General features: G+C 44.6%; 1 protein-coding gene and 1 long non-coding RNA gene across 2 annotated transcripts in view; one reads left to right on the top strand and one right to left on the bottom strand.

The window, feature by feature from the left end:
• Positions 1-240: 240 nt before the first annotated feature.
• On the bottom strand, positions 241-1801 carry LOC138688643 (uncharacterized). Its single transcript, XR_011327525.1, has 2 exons — positions 1661-1801; positions 241-998 (listed from the first exon to the last, which is right to left on the bottom strand). It is a non-coding gene; the product is annotated as an uncharacterized lncRNA (long non-coding RNA).
• Positions 994-11914, top strand: part of KIF26B (kinesin family member 26B) — a 315800-nt gene continuing 304879 nt past the window's right edge. Inside the window, exons 1-2 of the mRNA XM_069800600.1 lie at positions 994-1327; positions 1601-2002. Of these exons, the coding sequence (XP_069656701.1) occupies positions 1265-1327; positions 1601-2002 (465 nt within the window). The 5' untranslated portion in view covers positions 994-1264. The remainder of the gene's footprint in view (positions 1328-1600; positions 2003-11914) is intronic.

Genomic DNA, 11914 nt, shown 5'->3' with positions numbered 1-11914 from the left:
GTTCTGCCCTCCCAATTGCATCAATCCATCCGTGTTATGACCCTATCAGAGGATCTGGCATTTAGCTCTTTATTGTATCCATTTCTGAGAAAATCGCCAACTTGTTTTGAGGAGGAAGATTTATTAGAGATGATTGTGCTATCTGCAGGATTTGAAATAAAAAAGGATATGTAACCAGATACATGACGTGCAAAAAGAAATCATAATTAGAAGGGAAAGATTGATAGGGACACAAGTCTGTGGAATTTCATTGTTCATGAGACCAATTTATTATGCCCTTGACTGCAAGTTAAATTAATACATGTAAAATCACAACACAGAAAAGAGATGCCAGTGACTGTCATAAAAACAGCTTGCTTTTCTTTCCTAGTTATTTAAGGAGGATTGGGAACACTTGTGAATCATGTTCATTAAAGCCCTGAATAGAGGCAACTAACCAATAACTGCGGTGGAAGCAACAAGGTTCCCCCCTCCGCCCACCCGCCCTTTTCAAGAAGAGGGGGGAAATCACAGACGTCAATCAAGAAATACTGCAAAATAAAATGGACCCTCCTGGCAGCCGAGGCATCGCGCAGACCTGCGGTGAGGCTCCGGCAGTCTGCTCGCAGCCGCCGGCCCGGCAGCTCCGCCGCTGACCGGGGAGCGCACAGGGCTCCACCGCCCGGCTTTTCCCTTCCCTTCCCTTCTCTTCCCCTTCCTTGCAAAACTGTCAGGCCCAAATGGGCAGGAGGATATTGGCTGCGAGGGACGCGGAGGCTCCTCCCAGAGCCTGGATCCCGATATTTTTGGAGGATTTCTTTTAACTCAGTTACAAACCTTGGCGAAGGAAACAAGTTGCCGCGGTAGCGGGGGCAGAAGGCGTCCCTGCTAGGGCGACCGCGGCTCCCGCTCCTGCTTCACCTTCCTAAAGCTACCTCGGATGCTTCGCCTCACTTGCGGAGGAGAGCGAGCTGTGCTGCCTGCCGGGGGGAATGCTCCTACTCTGGATGTTGCTGTTTCTGTGAAAACAAGGGTTGTAAGGGAGTGAGAGGGAAGACAATGAGGAAAAACCGACCGGGAGAAAACCCCAGCCCCAGGCGTTTTCCCGAGAACTGACGGCGCTTTGGGGCTGAGCGATCCCGTCGGAGGCGGCGGCGGCGGCGGCTGCGCCCGGTCGAGGGAGCAGCCTGCCCGCTCCGCGGGGCACTTCCCGGGACCGGCTATTCCCTTCGGATGCGGACTGGGAAACCTGTAGGAAATTCTCCCGCCGCGCTGCGAAGCCACCATGAATTCAGTGGCTGGAAATAAGGAGAGGATTGCCGTCACGGCGCGGAGCAGAAAATACGGGGTAAGTCGTCGGCGGAGGGGGCGGCTCGGAGCGGTGACCGCCGCCGTGCCGGGGCTCCCGCGCCCCTCGCCCGGCGGTCCCCGGCGCCGCCGGCTATCGCCCCCCTCCCCCGGCCGCGGCCCCGCTCACCTTCCGCGGAGCGGGGCGGCGGCTCCGGGCGCCCGCGGGGGCGGGCGAGCCGCGGGGGCCGCCGCGGGCGCGGAGCGTCCGAGCGAAACTTGCCGGCGCCGCCGGGCCTCCCTGCCTGACCCGCTGCTCCTTCTCCCGCTCCAGGTGACCGACCCCTGCTCCCCCACCAAGCCCGCCGCCCCCTTCTCCCCCGAGAGCTGGTACCGGAAGGCGTACGAGGAGTCCCGGGCGGGGAGTCGCCCGGCGCCGGAGGGAGCCGGCTCTGCCCTGGGCTCCTCCGGCACCCCGTCCCCCGGCTCCGGCACCTCCTCGCCGGGCTCCTTCACCGGCTCGCCGGGACCCGCCTCGCCCGGCATCGGCACCAGCTCCCCCGGCTCGCTGGGCGGCTCGCCGGGCTTCGGCACCGGCTCGCCGGGCTCCGGCAGCGGCGGCGGCTCCTCGCCGGGCTCCGACCGCGGCGTCTGGTGCGAGCACTGCAACGCCCGCCTGGCGGAGCTGAAGAGGCAGGCGCTGAAGCTCCTCATCCCCGGGCCCGTCAGCAGCAAGGTGAGCCGGGGCTGGGGCGGGGGGGTGGGGGCGCCTGCGCGGCGGGACCGCAGCCGCCTGGGAGCGGCCCCCCCGAGCTGGCGGGGCAGCGAGCCGGCTCTCCCTTGGGGCTGCCGGCCACCGGGGCTCCCCTCGGCCGGTGTCACCGCTGAGGGTTTTAGGGTCCGTTTGGGTTCTTCCCCTTCTTGGTCTTGTTCCCTTCCCCGTCCCCTCCTCCCGCTTCATGTGGAGCAGGGCGCCTCTGTCTTCGGGCGGCATCTGTGACAGTCCCTTCAAGCTCGCTCCTTGCCTCCCCCTTTCATCGCGTTGACGGTGGTTTTGTGTTGTTATTTCCCGACTACTTGTTCTTGTTCTCAGTGAGGGGCAAGCAAGGGTAGGAATGCCACGCGGGAGTCATTGGTCCCTTCCCCTTTGGGTTTCTTTGATCTGTACCAGATGGATTTACAAAATACCCTGAGACTTGGCAGCCAGCTTAGTGGTAAGGCGTGTATGGTCTGATGCCCACGGTTTGTACTTCCATTGTGGGGCCAGGTGCAGGAGAGATCCTCCTGTAGCACCAAGTTCAGATGAGGCGTTGAAATGCTGTGTGAGCCCAAAGGTCACCCAGGGAGGCTGCTGCAGACCACGGCATTGGAGCCAGCTCTCCTGGGTGTTATTAACACAAGGACAGCTTGGTGATGCTTCTCTCTTACAGAGAAGCACTAGATTTTTTTCAGTGTGGTTTTTTTTTCTTTTTTTTCCTCTTCTCCTAATAGGAAGACTTAAAAATACTCAAAACTGTTGGACCCTGCGTGATCAGTTGAATAATCCTGTGCCTGAAGAGCATGCAAGCATTTCTGAAATCTGGCCTCAGGTTTTAAGAGTTGACTGATCATGGATAGAGTTGGAAGTCTGCTTTCTGCCTCTGTTGGGGAATCTGGTACCTCCAAAGGCATACTCTGAAATTCCTTGCTTTTGTTTTGTTTTGTTTGGCATTGCTTCTTTTTTTCCCTGTTTGTTGTGCATAGAAAGATTAAGGCTAACTGCCCTAAAAGAGTGACCAGCAGCCCTTGGCTGACCCCATGCTACCAAAATAGTGAGCATTGGGTTCCTCCATAGCAACCCTGTGAGTGTTGTATGTCAATGGGTCTACAGCTCCCAGAATGTGATACAATGCAATTTTGTTTGCCCTGTTGGGTCCAGGTACTATCAAATGGTAATATTTACTCTTCAACTTCAAAGAGTTTTCATTAGTGGTTACGATAAAGAGGTGTCATGGAAAAGAGCTGACTGCTGAGAAAGGGTCCCTGGTACTGCTGTTGTGTTGTACTTGTACTCTCCATTATTTATGTGCTGTTTGTGAGGGAGGTTGTGCTCTCTTGAACAAAAGGCTTGAGGGCTGGTTGTTACCTTGTCTCAAGAGCTGGCTTAACTGAATTATTCATGAAAAGGGAAGGGTGGAACCACCAAAATTAATAGTCAATTTAACCATATTAATACATGGTTGATTTGCCGTAAAAGTGGCCCTGTACTAAAATCTTCACAAATTTCAGGCTGTGTGATTTGGCAGTGATTACCAGCTGTGGGTATAGGTGTCAAATTACTGATACAGATATGTCTCAGAATAACTGAGATTGGGGGTGGAGGGAGGATAAAAAGTTCAGCATCAAGGCTTTGTATCCCTGGCACAGTGTTAAATAGAAATTGACAGATTCTGCAGTCAAGTAAAGATTTGTACAGGCTTCTCGTATTGTAATAGTGGTAGCTGTTGCCCATCCTCCCCTTCCTGAGATTTTACCCTCGTGTTACTATTATTTGTTCTGTTCTGTTGTTAGCATAGTTTAGCTGATGGTGTTGTACAGGCCAATCTTTATTCACGTCAGTAGTAAGCCTTACTTCTCTGTCTTTAGCCCCCTTACCTATGTTCTTTTTTTCTTCTTACACCTTCTTTCCAAACCTTCCAGTTCTGTAGGTGTACCACTTACAAAACTGTTAATATCCAATGTGTGCATTTAGAGGGAAGGAAGGAGGCACAAGTAAGGTGGTCTTTGCAGGCTCTGGTGACCTTCTGTCCTATTTGCTATGCTTAATTGTACTTGTGGGCTCAATCCTGTTGAGGAGGTACTCTGGCCTTTTGCATGCAATTCCCTTCTGCGGATGGGTGCTATCTGGCTGTGGCTATTTGCAGAAGCACCCCTTTCTCTCATCCTTTCTGGCTTATTTACAACTGTTCAGAACTGTCTGGGCTTGTGATTTCTGCCTTCAGCAGACACTGCCCAGCACAGTGAGGCTTTGGTCTAGGTGATATGGGATACAAATATCACAGCTGGTGCCATTGACTTCTTTGGATCGGCTATGCTGTGCTGGTCTTGCAAGTTTGTTTTTGCTGGCATCCATGGGGTAGCCTGATCAGTGTCTGCTTAGGGGAAAGCAGGGTGTTGGCATGGGCTCAGCCAGGGCCTGTGAGCTGCTTTTGTAGGTGTGTGCCACAGCAATGCTCTGAGGTTGCGCTCTGAGCACGACAGGTACAGGGTCTCTCGCAAGAATCTGGAAACCTGTCCTGTGTCTGAGGAAAACTTACTTTGGCTTGGGTTGAGGCTGGAGTCTACCATGCTGTGTTAATGTAGCTGGCATTTTTCACGGTCCTCTGAGGTCTGCTCTTGATTACTGCTATGGGAATAGGTTTTTGGTGGGGTAGAATTGACCCTGCCACTGAGTTCAGTGGAAGAAGGAGCAGATCACATTCCTGGGTATTGGGTATTCCCTCAGAACTTGCAGAGCATCTTACAACTCAAGACTGTGGTGCCCAGTAGGACACAGCTAATTGGTGATATGCCTTTATTAGAACAATTAAATGGAGCATGTAAGTGTATCAGTCATCTTATAGTCAGCCAGATCTAGCTGACTTACATGATTTTTGTTGGTGCTGTTGAAGACGGCCTAGAAATTTCATTAGCATTGTAAATATAGTCTGTAGCACCTGTTTCACATTTATACTGTATTTAGAAATGCACATAACCTGCGGTATTGTGTGTTGCAGAACAAACAGAATATGAGGGTATCTGTGTTTTGACACGTATCTAGTAGCAGATATTGGAATCTGCAGTAACTTAGGCAAATGTAAACCTACATTGATGTTTTCTGTAGCATGCAATCATGTAAAGGTTTGTGTATATCTGCAAAGTGGAAGAGTATACTTAATTGCTGCATAAACAGACCAGGCTTTATGCATGGAGCTATGTACTGAAGCTTTTAATTTGATACAGAAAAAGCCACGTTTAACCTAGAGCAAACTGCTTCTGACTAGCTCATTGTTAGTGTTGAGGTGTTAAGCTTTCAGTTTTAAATAGAAGCATTCTCTCCTAATATGCCAACGGGATGAAAACCTGGGATTTAGTTGGGTTTTTTTGTTTGTTTGGTTTTTGTTTTGTTTTTTTTTTTTTTGGTGAGGCACAAAGGTAAGGAATCTATAACTACAGTTGTGCTACTTTATTTTAACCATTTAAAATGCCAGGTTCCCTGCCACTTATAAAGAGAGAGATGCTAAAAACTTGTTGTTTCTTTTTCCCCTCTTGTGATACAGATGTGACTTAATGATGTACAGTAATTATGTACATACAAGGGGTTATGCTTCATGAGAATTAAATCTTATTGTAACCCCTATGCGAAGCATGCCCATGGAAAATGACGAGCACAGGTGGTTGTTATAGTTGCACATTGCAGTTTGTAACTGAGAGGATCTTAGAGCATTTGGTGGTAATTGTGGGATTTTTATTACAGTGTCAAACATTTGCATGATAAGGATTGTCTCAAAAATTACTAATACTGTTTTTTTATTTTTAAATTTTAAGCTTTTTTATGGGCTATATTTTCAGAAGGGCATCAGACAAAGTTCTAGTATAGAAGTTTATGGCATCATACTCCATGTTTATCAGAATTTGTGTGAAATCTGGTTGCTTTGAGTTCAAACCTGTGACATCCTCTAGCTTCAATGGGACACTAACCTTGCAGGCATCTGACAAAAAAAGATCATTAAGTTTAACTGAAGAGTTGCTATATTTATGTGTATCAAATTATATTGTGTGTAAATATTCAATTGAATGCTAATAAGAATAGTCTCAAGCTGGCGATTATAGATTTGTTGGTATGGGATTCCAAAAATCCTGAACACAGCCTTTAAACCAAGAGGTAAATTGAATGTGTAGACATGGATAGCTGCTTGGGCATGTTGTGATTTGGTCAGGAAGTAAGGATGCTATATTAAATGCTAGAGATGGATAGCACTCATGTTGTTAGGTGGTTTATATTCTGGACTATCCCCTAGCTAAAAAGTCTGTGCTTCCGAGTATAAGAATTGGGTAAATTCTGGTTTAGTGCAGTGTGTCTGTGAAGAAGGAAGGAAAGGGCTTGTATTCAGGGTACAGTTTTTTGTTTTCTTTTTTTCACAGATTTACTGATGCTCTATCTCACTTTTTGCTTGCATATTGTTGAATTAGCCTTTTCTATTTCAGAGGTGTTCAGTAGTCAAAGACTTGACTAATAATTATTAATAATGAAGAAAGCCCTGAAACTGATCTAATGAAAAATAGGTTCCTGTTAGCTTGTAGCTACTTTAGAAACATTCCCAGTAGAGACAGGACAGTAATGAACCCTTCCTCAAAGCTTAGCAAGTGGCAGAATAATGGAATTTCATTTCTGTCCAGACCTTTAATTTGTGAACAAGCACGGCCAGTCTGTATGGTGACTTAATTCACTGTGCAAAAAATCTCAGGCACCTAATCATTTCATCCCAACTCATTGTAATGCAGATAGGATTATTGTATTAGAAATGTGATTTTAAATGGCCTGAGGCAGTAATTTGTCAGCATTTGGAAGGATTAACTCCATTAAAGTTTAGGCAACAACAACCATTCTTTTGTGTTGCATCACAAGTCACAATACCAAACATTTAGTGTAACTCCTCTGCGAATCTTCTTGCAGTTGTATGTTTCCTGGCAAGTTGGGAAACCACAAACTACCTCACTTGCACAGGAATTACAGCTGCTTACAGAGGTCCAGAGGAGACAAACAGATATGCCTTCACCCCTGATGAATTAATGTAAACCCTTTTCTAGGAGCAGCTGGAAGTCTTGCTGCCACAATCCACAGTATCAACATGTGAAATGATATAAATACTTTCAAGCTTGCAAATATCTTTGAGTTAAGGGTGAAGATACTGTATATTAAAGACTGCTTTTTAGGAAGCTGTCAAAACTGTTAGCTCTGCAGCTTTCTCCATGGGATCAAAGAGGCTTGCCATTACTGACTGCCCTGGAAATTAGGAACAGGCCTATGATTATATTTAATGAACTGAGACTATAGTGTTTTTCCTATTAGAAAAGAAAATACTTTTAGACTATAGACCTATTGCGGGGGGGGGGGGAAGTATTGATGTTTTATATGAAGTGAATCTCTACAGAGGAGCAAAACTTTGAACAAATTTTTTTTTCTTTTTACTGAGACTTGGCTGTGCATCTGAAAACATTGTGTTCAGAAATACACAGTCAATGCTTAGTCTGTAGCTGGCCTCTTCATGATGGGCTATTAAGTGACAAAGTTCCTTCAAGGTGCTTTATACGTGCTGTGAATGCTGCACTGATCTCTAAAATCACGTTGTACCTTTAGATAGCCTTATTATTTTCCTAGAAGTAAATTTTGCAACATCAGTAGCAATCTTGTATGACATGCGTAGGATTTGGGCGTATAATTTTGGAAGGGGAAGAGGAAGAAAGGTAGTCCATGCTGAATTCCCCAGACAGTGTTAGAAAAAATGTCACATGTTACCAGTACGGGCCTTTGGCATGTAATGGGATTCATGCCTGTGTCAGCAGATTATTAGAATGTTGCAGTGCTGTGTATGTAGGGTTGAAAGACATTGCAGTTTTGCCCCATCAGCAGCTGTAGCCTTTGACATCATGTAATTGGGGTGCTTCCAAGCACTGAACTTGCAGCCCGCCACCACAATAAACTTGACTGTCACGCTCTATATATAATGATGTAGTAGGAACTGTAGCATTTTGTGACATGCGGTCTGCATGTCAAAAGTGTGAGAGATGTTCTAAGTTAAATTGCTAGCTTAGATCTTAGCAAAGTGTCATGCTGTAGCTTGAGAGGCAGGTATGTTAATAAAATGTGAGGAATACAAGCATATGGGCTCTCCCCTCCTTCTGCCCCCCCCCCCCCCCCCCCCCCCGGATAAATAATTCCTAGTCCACATTATTTGTTGCTGAAGCTGCAATTCATGAACTGTCCCTGACTTCACAAAAGCAGATTGGATGTTTACTTTGAATTAAGCAAGCTATAGTATGTAACAACAACCTGATAAACAAAATAGTATCCCAAGAGTGGAAAGTTCTAGAAGTGTCTTCCACAGTCTTTCCCATTATTGGACCAAATTTTGGTTACACTGTGACACTGATGGAAGTCACATCAGTTAATTAAGGTATTGCTCTTCTAGAAAGCAGTGGTAAAGTAATAACTGCAAGCAGTCTGCTGCAAGTCACACATTGAAATGCTGCTTTTCTTTAGAAGCTTCAGCTTCCATGTTTCAAAGACTTAGCAATGTTTCATGGAACGGTTTCTGTTAACATGGGGTGGTCACTGGAGCAAGGTTGTTTTAGGTGATCATACCATGGCTACATCCTTATTCATAGGTTTAGGGAACAAAAATCCCCAGTAACTTATGTTGCCCAGTTTTATTTTCAGTTGTCTTCAATGCAACCTTCCTACATTAAAACAGGGTTTTAAAAAAAAATAAATAAGCATAATGAAGCTGCTAAGAACTGTGTTTTAGATGTCTGGTTTTGAAACCTGAAATATATAATCAGGCACCTTCTTGGTACAGTTGTAATATCCTGTAGCATCTACAGCCAGAATATTAATTTTTTTATGCTTCTTTTCCATCCAGTTCCCTCTTTAGCTGATATTACAGTATAGCTTAGTAGTGTTTTGATGAAACCATTTTTAAGGTTTTTCCAAGAAAAAGCATGGACCCACACAAGACACCTCATAGGACAGGGGAATGTTGACTGGACTGTTCTGAGCTTGGTATGGAGGCTGTTCAAAAGATCCTGCAAGAAATGTCAAATACTGAAAACTCTTCTTTGTATAACATGAACTATTGCTGGCTACTTATAAAAACAGTGCAAGTGGCAGGGGGAGAGAGAGGAAAGAAAAAAGAAAAAGAAGAGGTCTGGATCTGAACCTTGTCAGTCTATTCACTTACATAAAATTGGCCCTAGTGAAGGGATTCTAACTTCATTGTAATCAGCAGGGTTTCATTTAGGCCACAGCTCTACCTGTCATATACCTCAAACCACTGAATACTTGCATGCATTTAAAGCAGCAGTCAGACATGCTGCTTGGGCTGAGCAGGGCTAAGACATCCTGGCCCCTTGTGGGTTTCCCAGTGTGCCTTTTCTTTCTCCTCTCCATATGAAGGTCATAAGTTAGCATCCCTGCAGGTCTCCTGTGTGAATACATGGTGGTTGCTCCCTGCCTTAGTTCTTATCAAAATGATAGATAGTTCAAATGCTTTCAATAGCCCTGCTTTCTAAACTCAAATCCTTTTGATTGAAAGGTCAGGGAGTGACTAGATGTGCTATTACAACAGCAGATGCGAGGAGCCAGTGATCTCTGATGAGAAGGGTACTGATGAGAGCAGCACAATGCATCCAACCGTAACCTCAGCTGTAACTAGTACAGAATATAGGGATTACTTTTTAATTACGTTATGAAAGAGAAAGTAATGGAAAATATGATACCAACTAGACAAAAGAATCAGTTTTAAGAAATTGGTGTATTCAATTGCAGCTCAGATTTATTGTTGTGGTACCAGAATTCAATTTATTTTATTTGAAATAAGACAGTGTAGTAAGGCTGTTAAAAGCTACTTACCATTGCAGCATTGATATACGTCTTAAAATTTATTTTCATCTTCAACTGTGTTTACTTTTAGGTGTCACTAAGACCTGCTATTCTGTTCAAGCTGTACTATTAAATCGTATAGTCTATGGTTGATCTTGCATTTCTTATAAAATATTCTGTGTTTTCTGGGAGGGAAGAAAAGATTTCAGACTGAAGAAACATTCAGACTGGTTTCCTCTTCTCAGCTTTCCTCTGAAACTGTATTCAGTAGTAGTCTTTGGCGGGGGGGTGTGTGGTGGAATTGCCAAGGAAGTTCTGTTTGAGAGACCTGAAGGAACTGATGGGGTATTAAATTGGACTAAGTTTACAGTTTATGATGAAAACAAAAGACTTGCTTCTCCTCAGAAGGAACTGGACACTTCTAGATTCACATAAGTAAATCCTGTGTTGGTATAAGATTTTTTTGTAATGCATATTTAAATTTGTCATGCCTTCCTAGTAAAGAAAGTAGGGCTGAGTCTGCTCACTTTGTTGCCCTACAAGTAGGAGAACTTAACTTACAGGCTCTATGATATCTGCTTTGTTTGTGGCTGGTCAATGATCTTATTCAATGGATTTGGTGATTCAGGAAAAGAGCATCAAATGCCTTTTAAAAATTATTTATTCTAGTGAAAAAAATACTGCAAGCCAATGCAAGTGTGGCTTTGGAAAACATTTTAAATTTCTTACTGGTGGTGTATGTCAGAGGAACTGCATGTGCTGGAGATAGGATATATGTATCCAGTGTGATATGACTGATGTAGAGCATCCATCCAGGTCTAGTGTCTGTAGGAAAATCTTCAATTGGGAATACAGTCTGCTTAAGTGTTTTGGCTTCCAAATTACCTTCAGGTGGAACTTGCTTTATATGTATTTGTTTTTTTACGACTGTGTTTCGACCTGCAGATGTTCTGCGATGTATTAATAACAAACCTGTACTCTAACCTATTTCACCATGGCCCCTAAATCATAAATACTTTGACGTGATTGTTTATTTGCACCTGAGTATTCACTACAGCTTCTCTATTTCATGGGCTTACATAGGAACAAAATTCTACTCACATGAATGTTTGGGGAAAAGCAAATGAAAGGAGATTTTGACACCCACCACAGTAAATATTTTCTTTTTCTGAAGAAAAAGAGAAAATTCACAGTGGTTTGGGGGTTTCAACTTTGTTCAGAACTGTTTGAGCAGACGCACCTCAGTGGTGGAATTAATTTTCCCCAAGTTGTGCATGTTTCATTCCCTCTTTCTCTCCCACTCTCCTAATTAACTGAAGATAAATGAGGGTTCAGGAATACAACCCCTCAATTTCTGTGGGCTGCTGTGTGGTTCTGTTGGAAATTGCCTATTCCTTTTATCACAGGCGCACTTGAAGATATGAAAGAGTCCTGCAGTGCTGAAGAAGATGGTTGCTCTGGAGTCCTTTGCTAAAAGAGGGGTGGAACTTGACCTTTGCATGTTTCTGTCCCAGCTCCTGTAAGAGTCACTTGGGCAAACTCCTGTCTTACCAAAGCCAAACTTGGACTTGATTACGCTGAAGTTATTCAGGAGAGTGGGCTTCTGCCTTCTAACCAATAACCTGAATGATTGTATGCTACTATTTCAATTGGACAGTTTTATTTTTCTGTGCCTCTTAGCTAAATGAACCTGTGACCTGCTAAGTGCCAAATGCTGAAAGAATTACCCGTTTACTCCATCCACCTGACGGACTCCAGCAGAAAGCCTAGTGGGCAATAAGGCAGTCTTGGCTTTAAGCAGGCACTGAACAGCAAGAATAGAACTCTTCATCTCATTATTACTCTTCATCTCATCATTACTCTTCATCTCTCTATTAGTTTCACTGCTCATTTAATAGTGCTGGGCAAAGAAAAACATTAATATCCTATTCAGCAGCCAAATGCACCAAATTGGGAGTTGTGACTTGTGTGTTTTTCCTCTTTTCTAATGGTATCATTAAAATTTAACAAGTCCTCTAAATCATGTTA

This window comes from Haliaeetus albicilla, chromosome 13 (genome assembly GCF_947461875.1).
Source record: "Haliaeetus albicilla chromosome 13, bHalAlb1.1, whole genome shotgun sequence".
Classification (NCBI taxonomy): domain Eukaryota; kingdom Metazoa; phylum Chordata; class Aves; order Accipitriformes; family Accipitridae; genus Haliaeetus; species Haliaeetus albicilla.
This window is presented reverse-complemented; position numbering and strand designations above follow the sequence as displayed.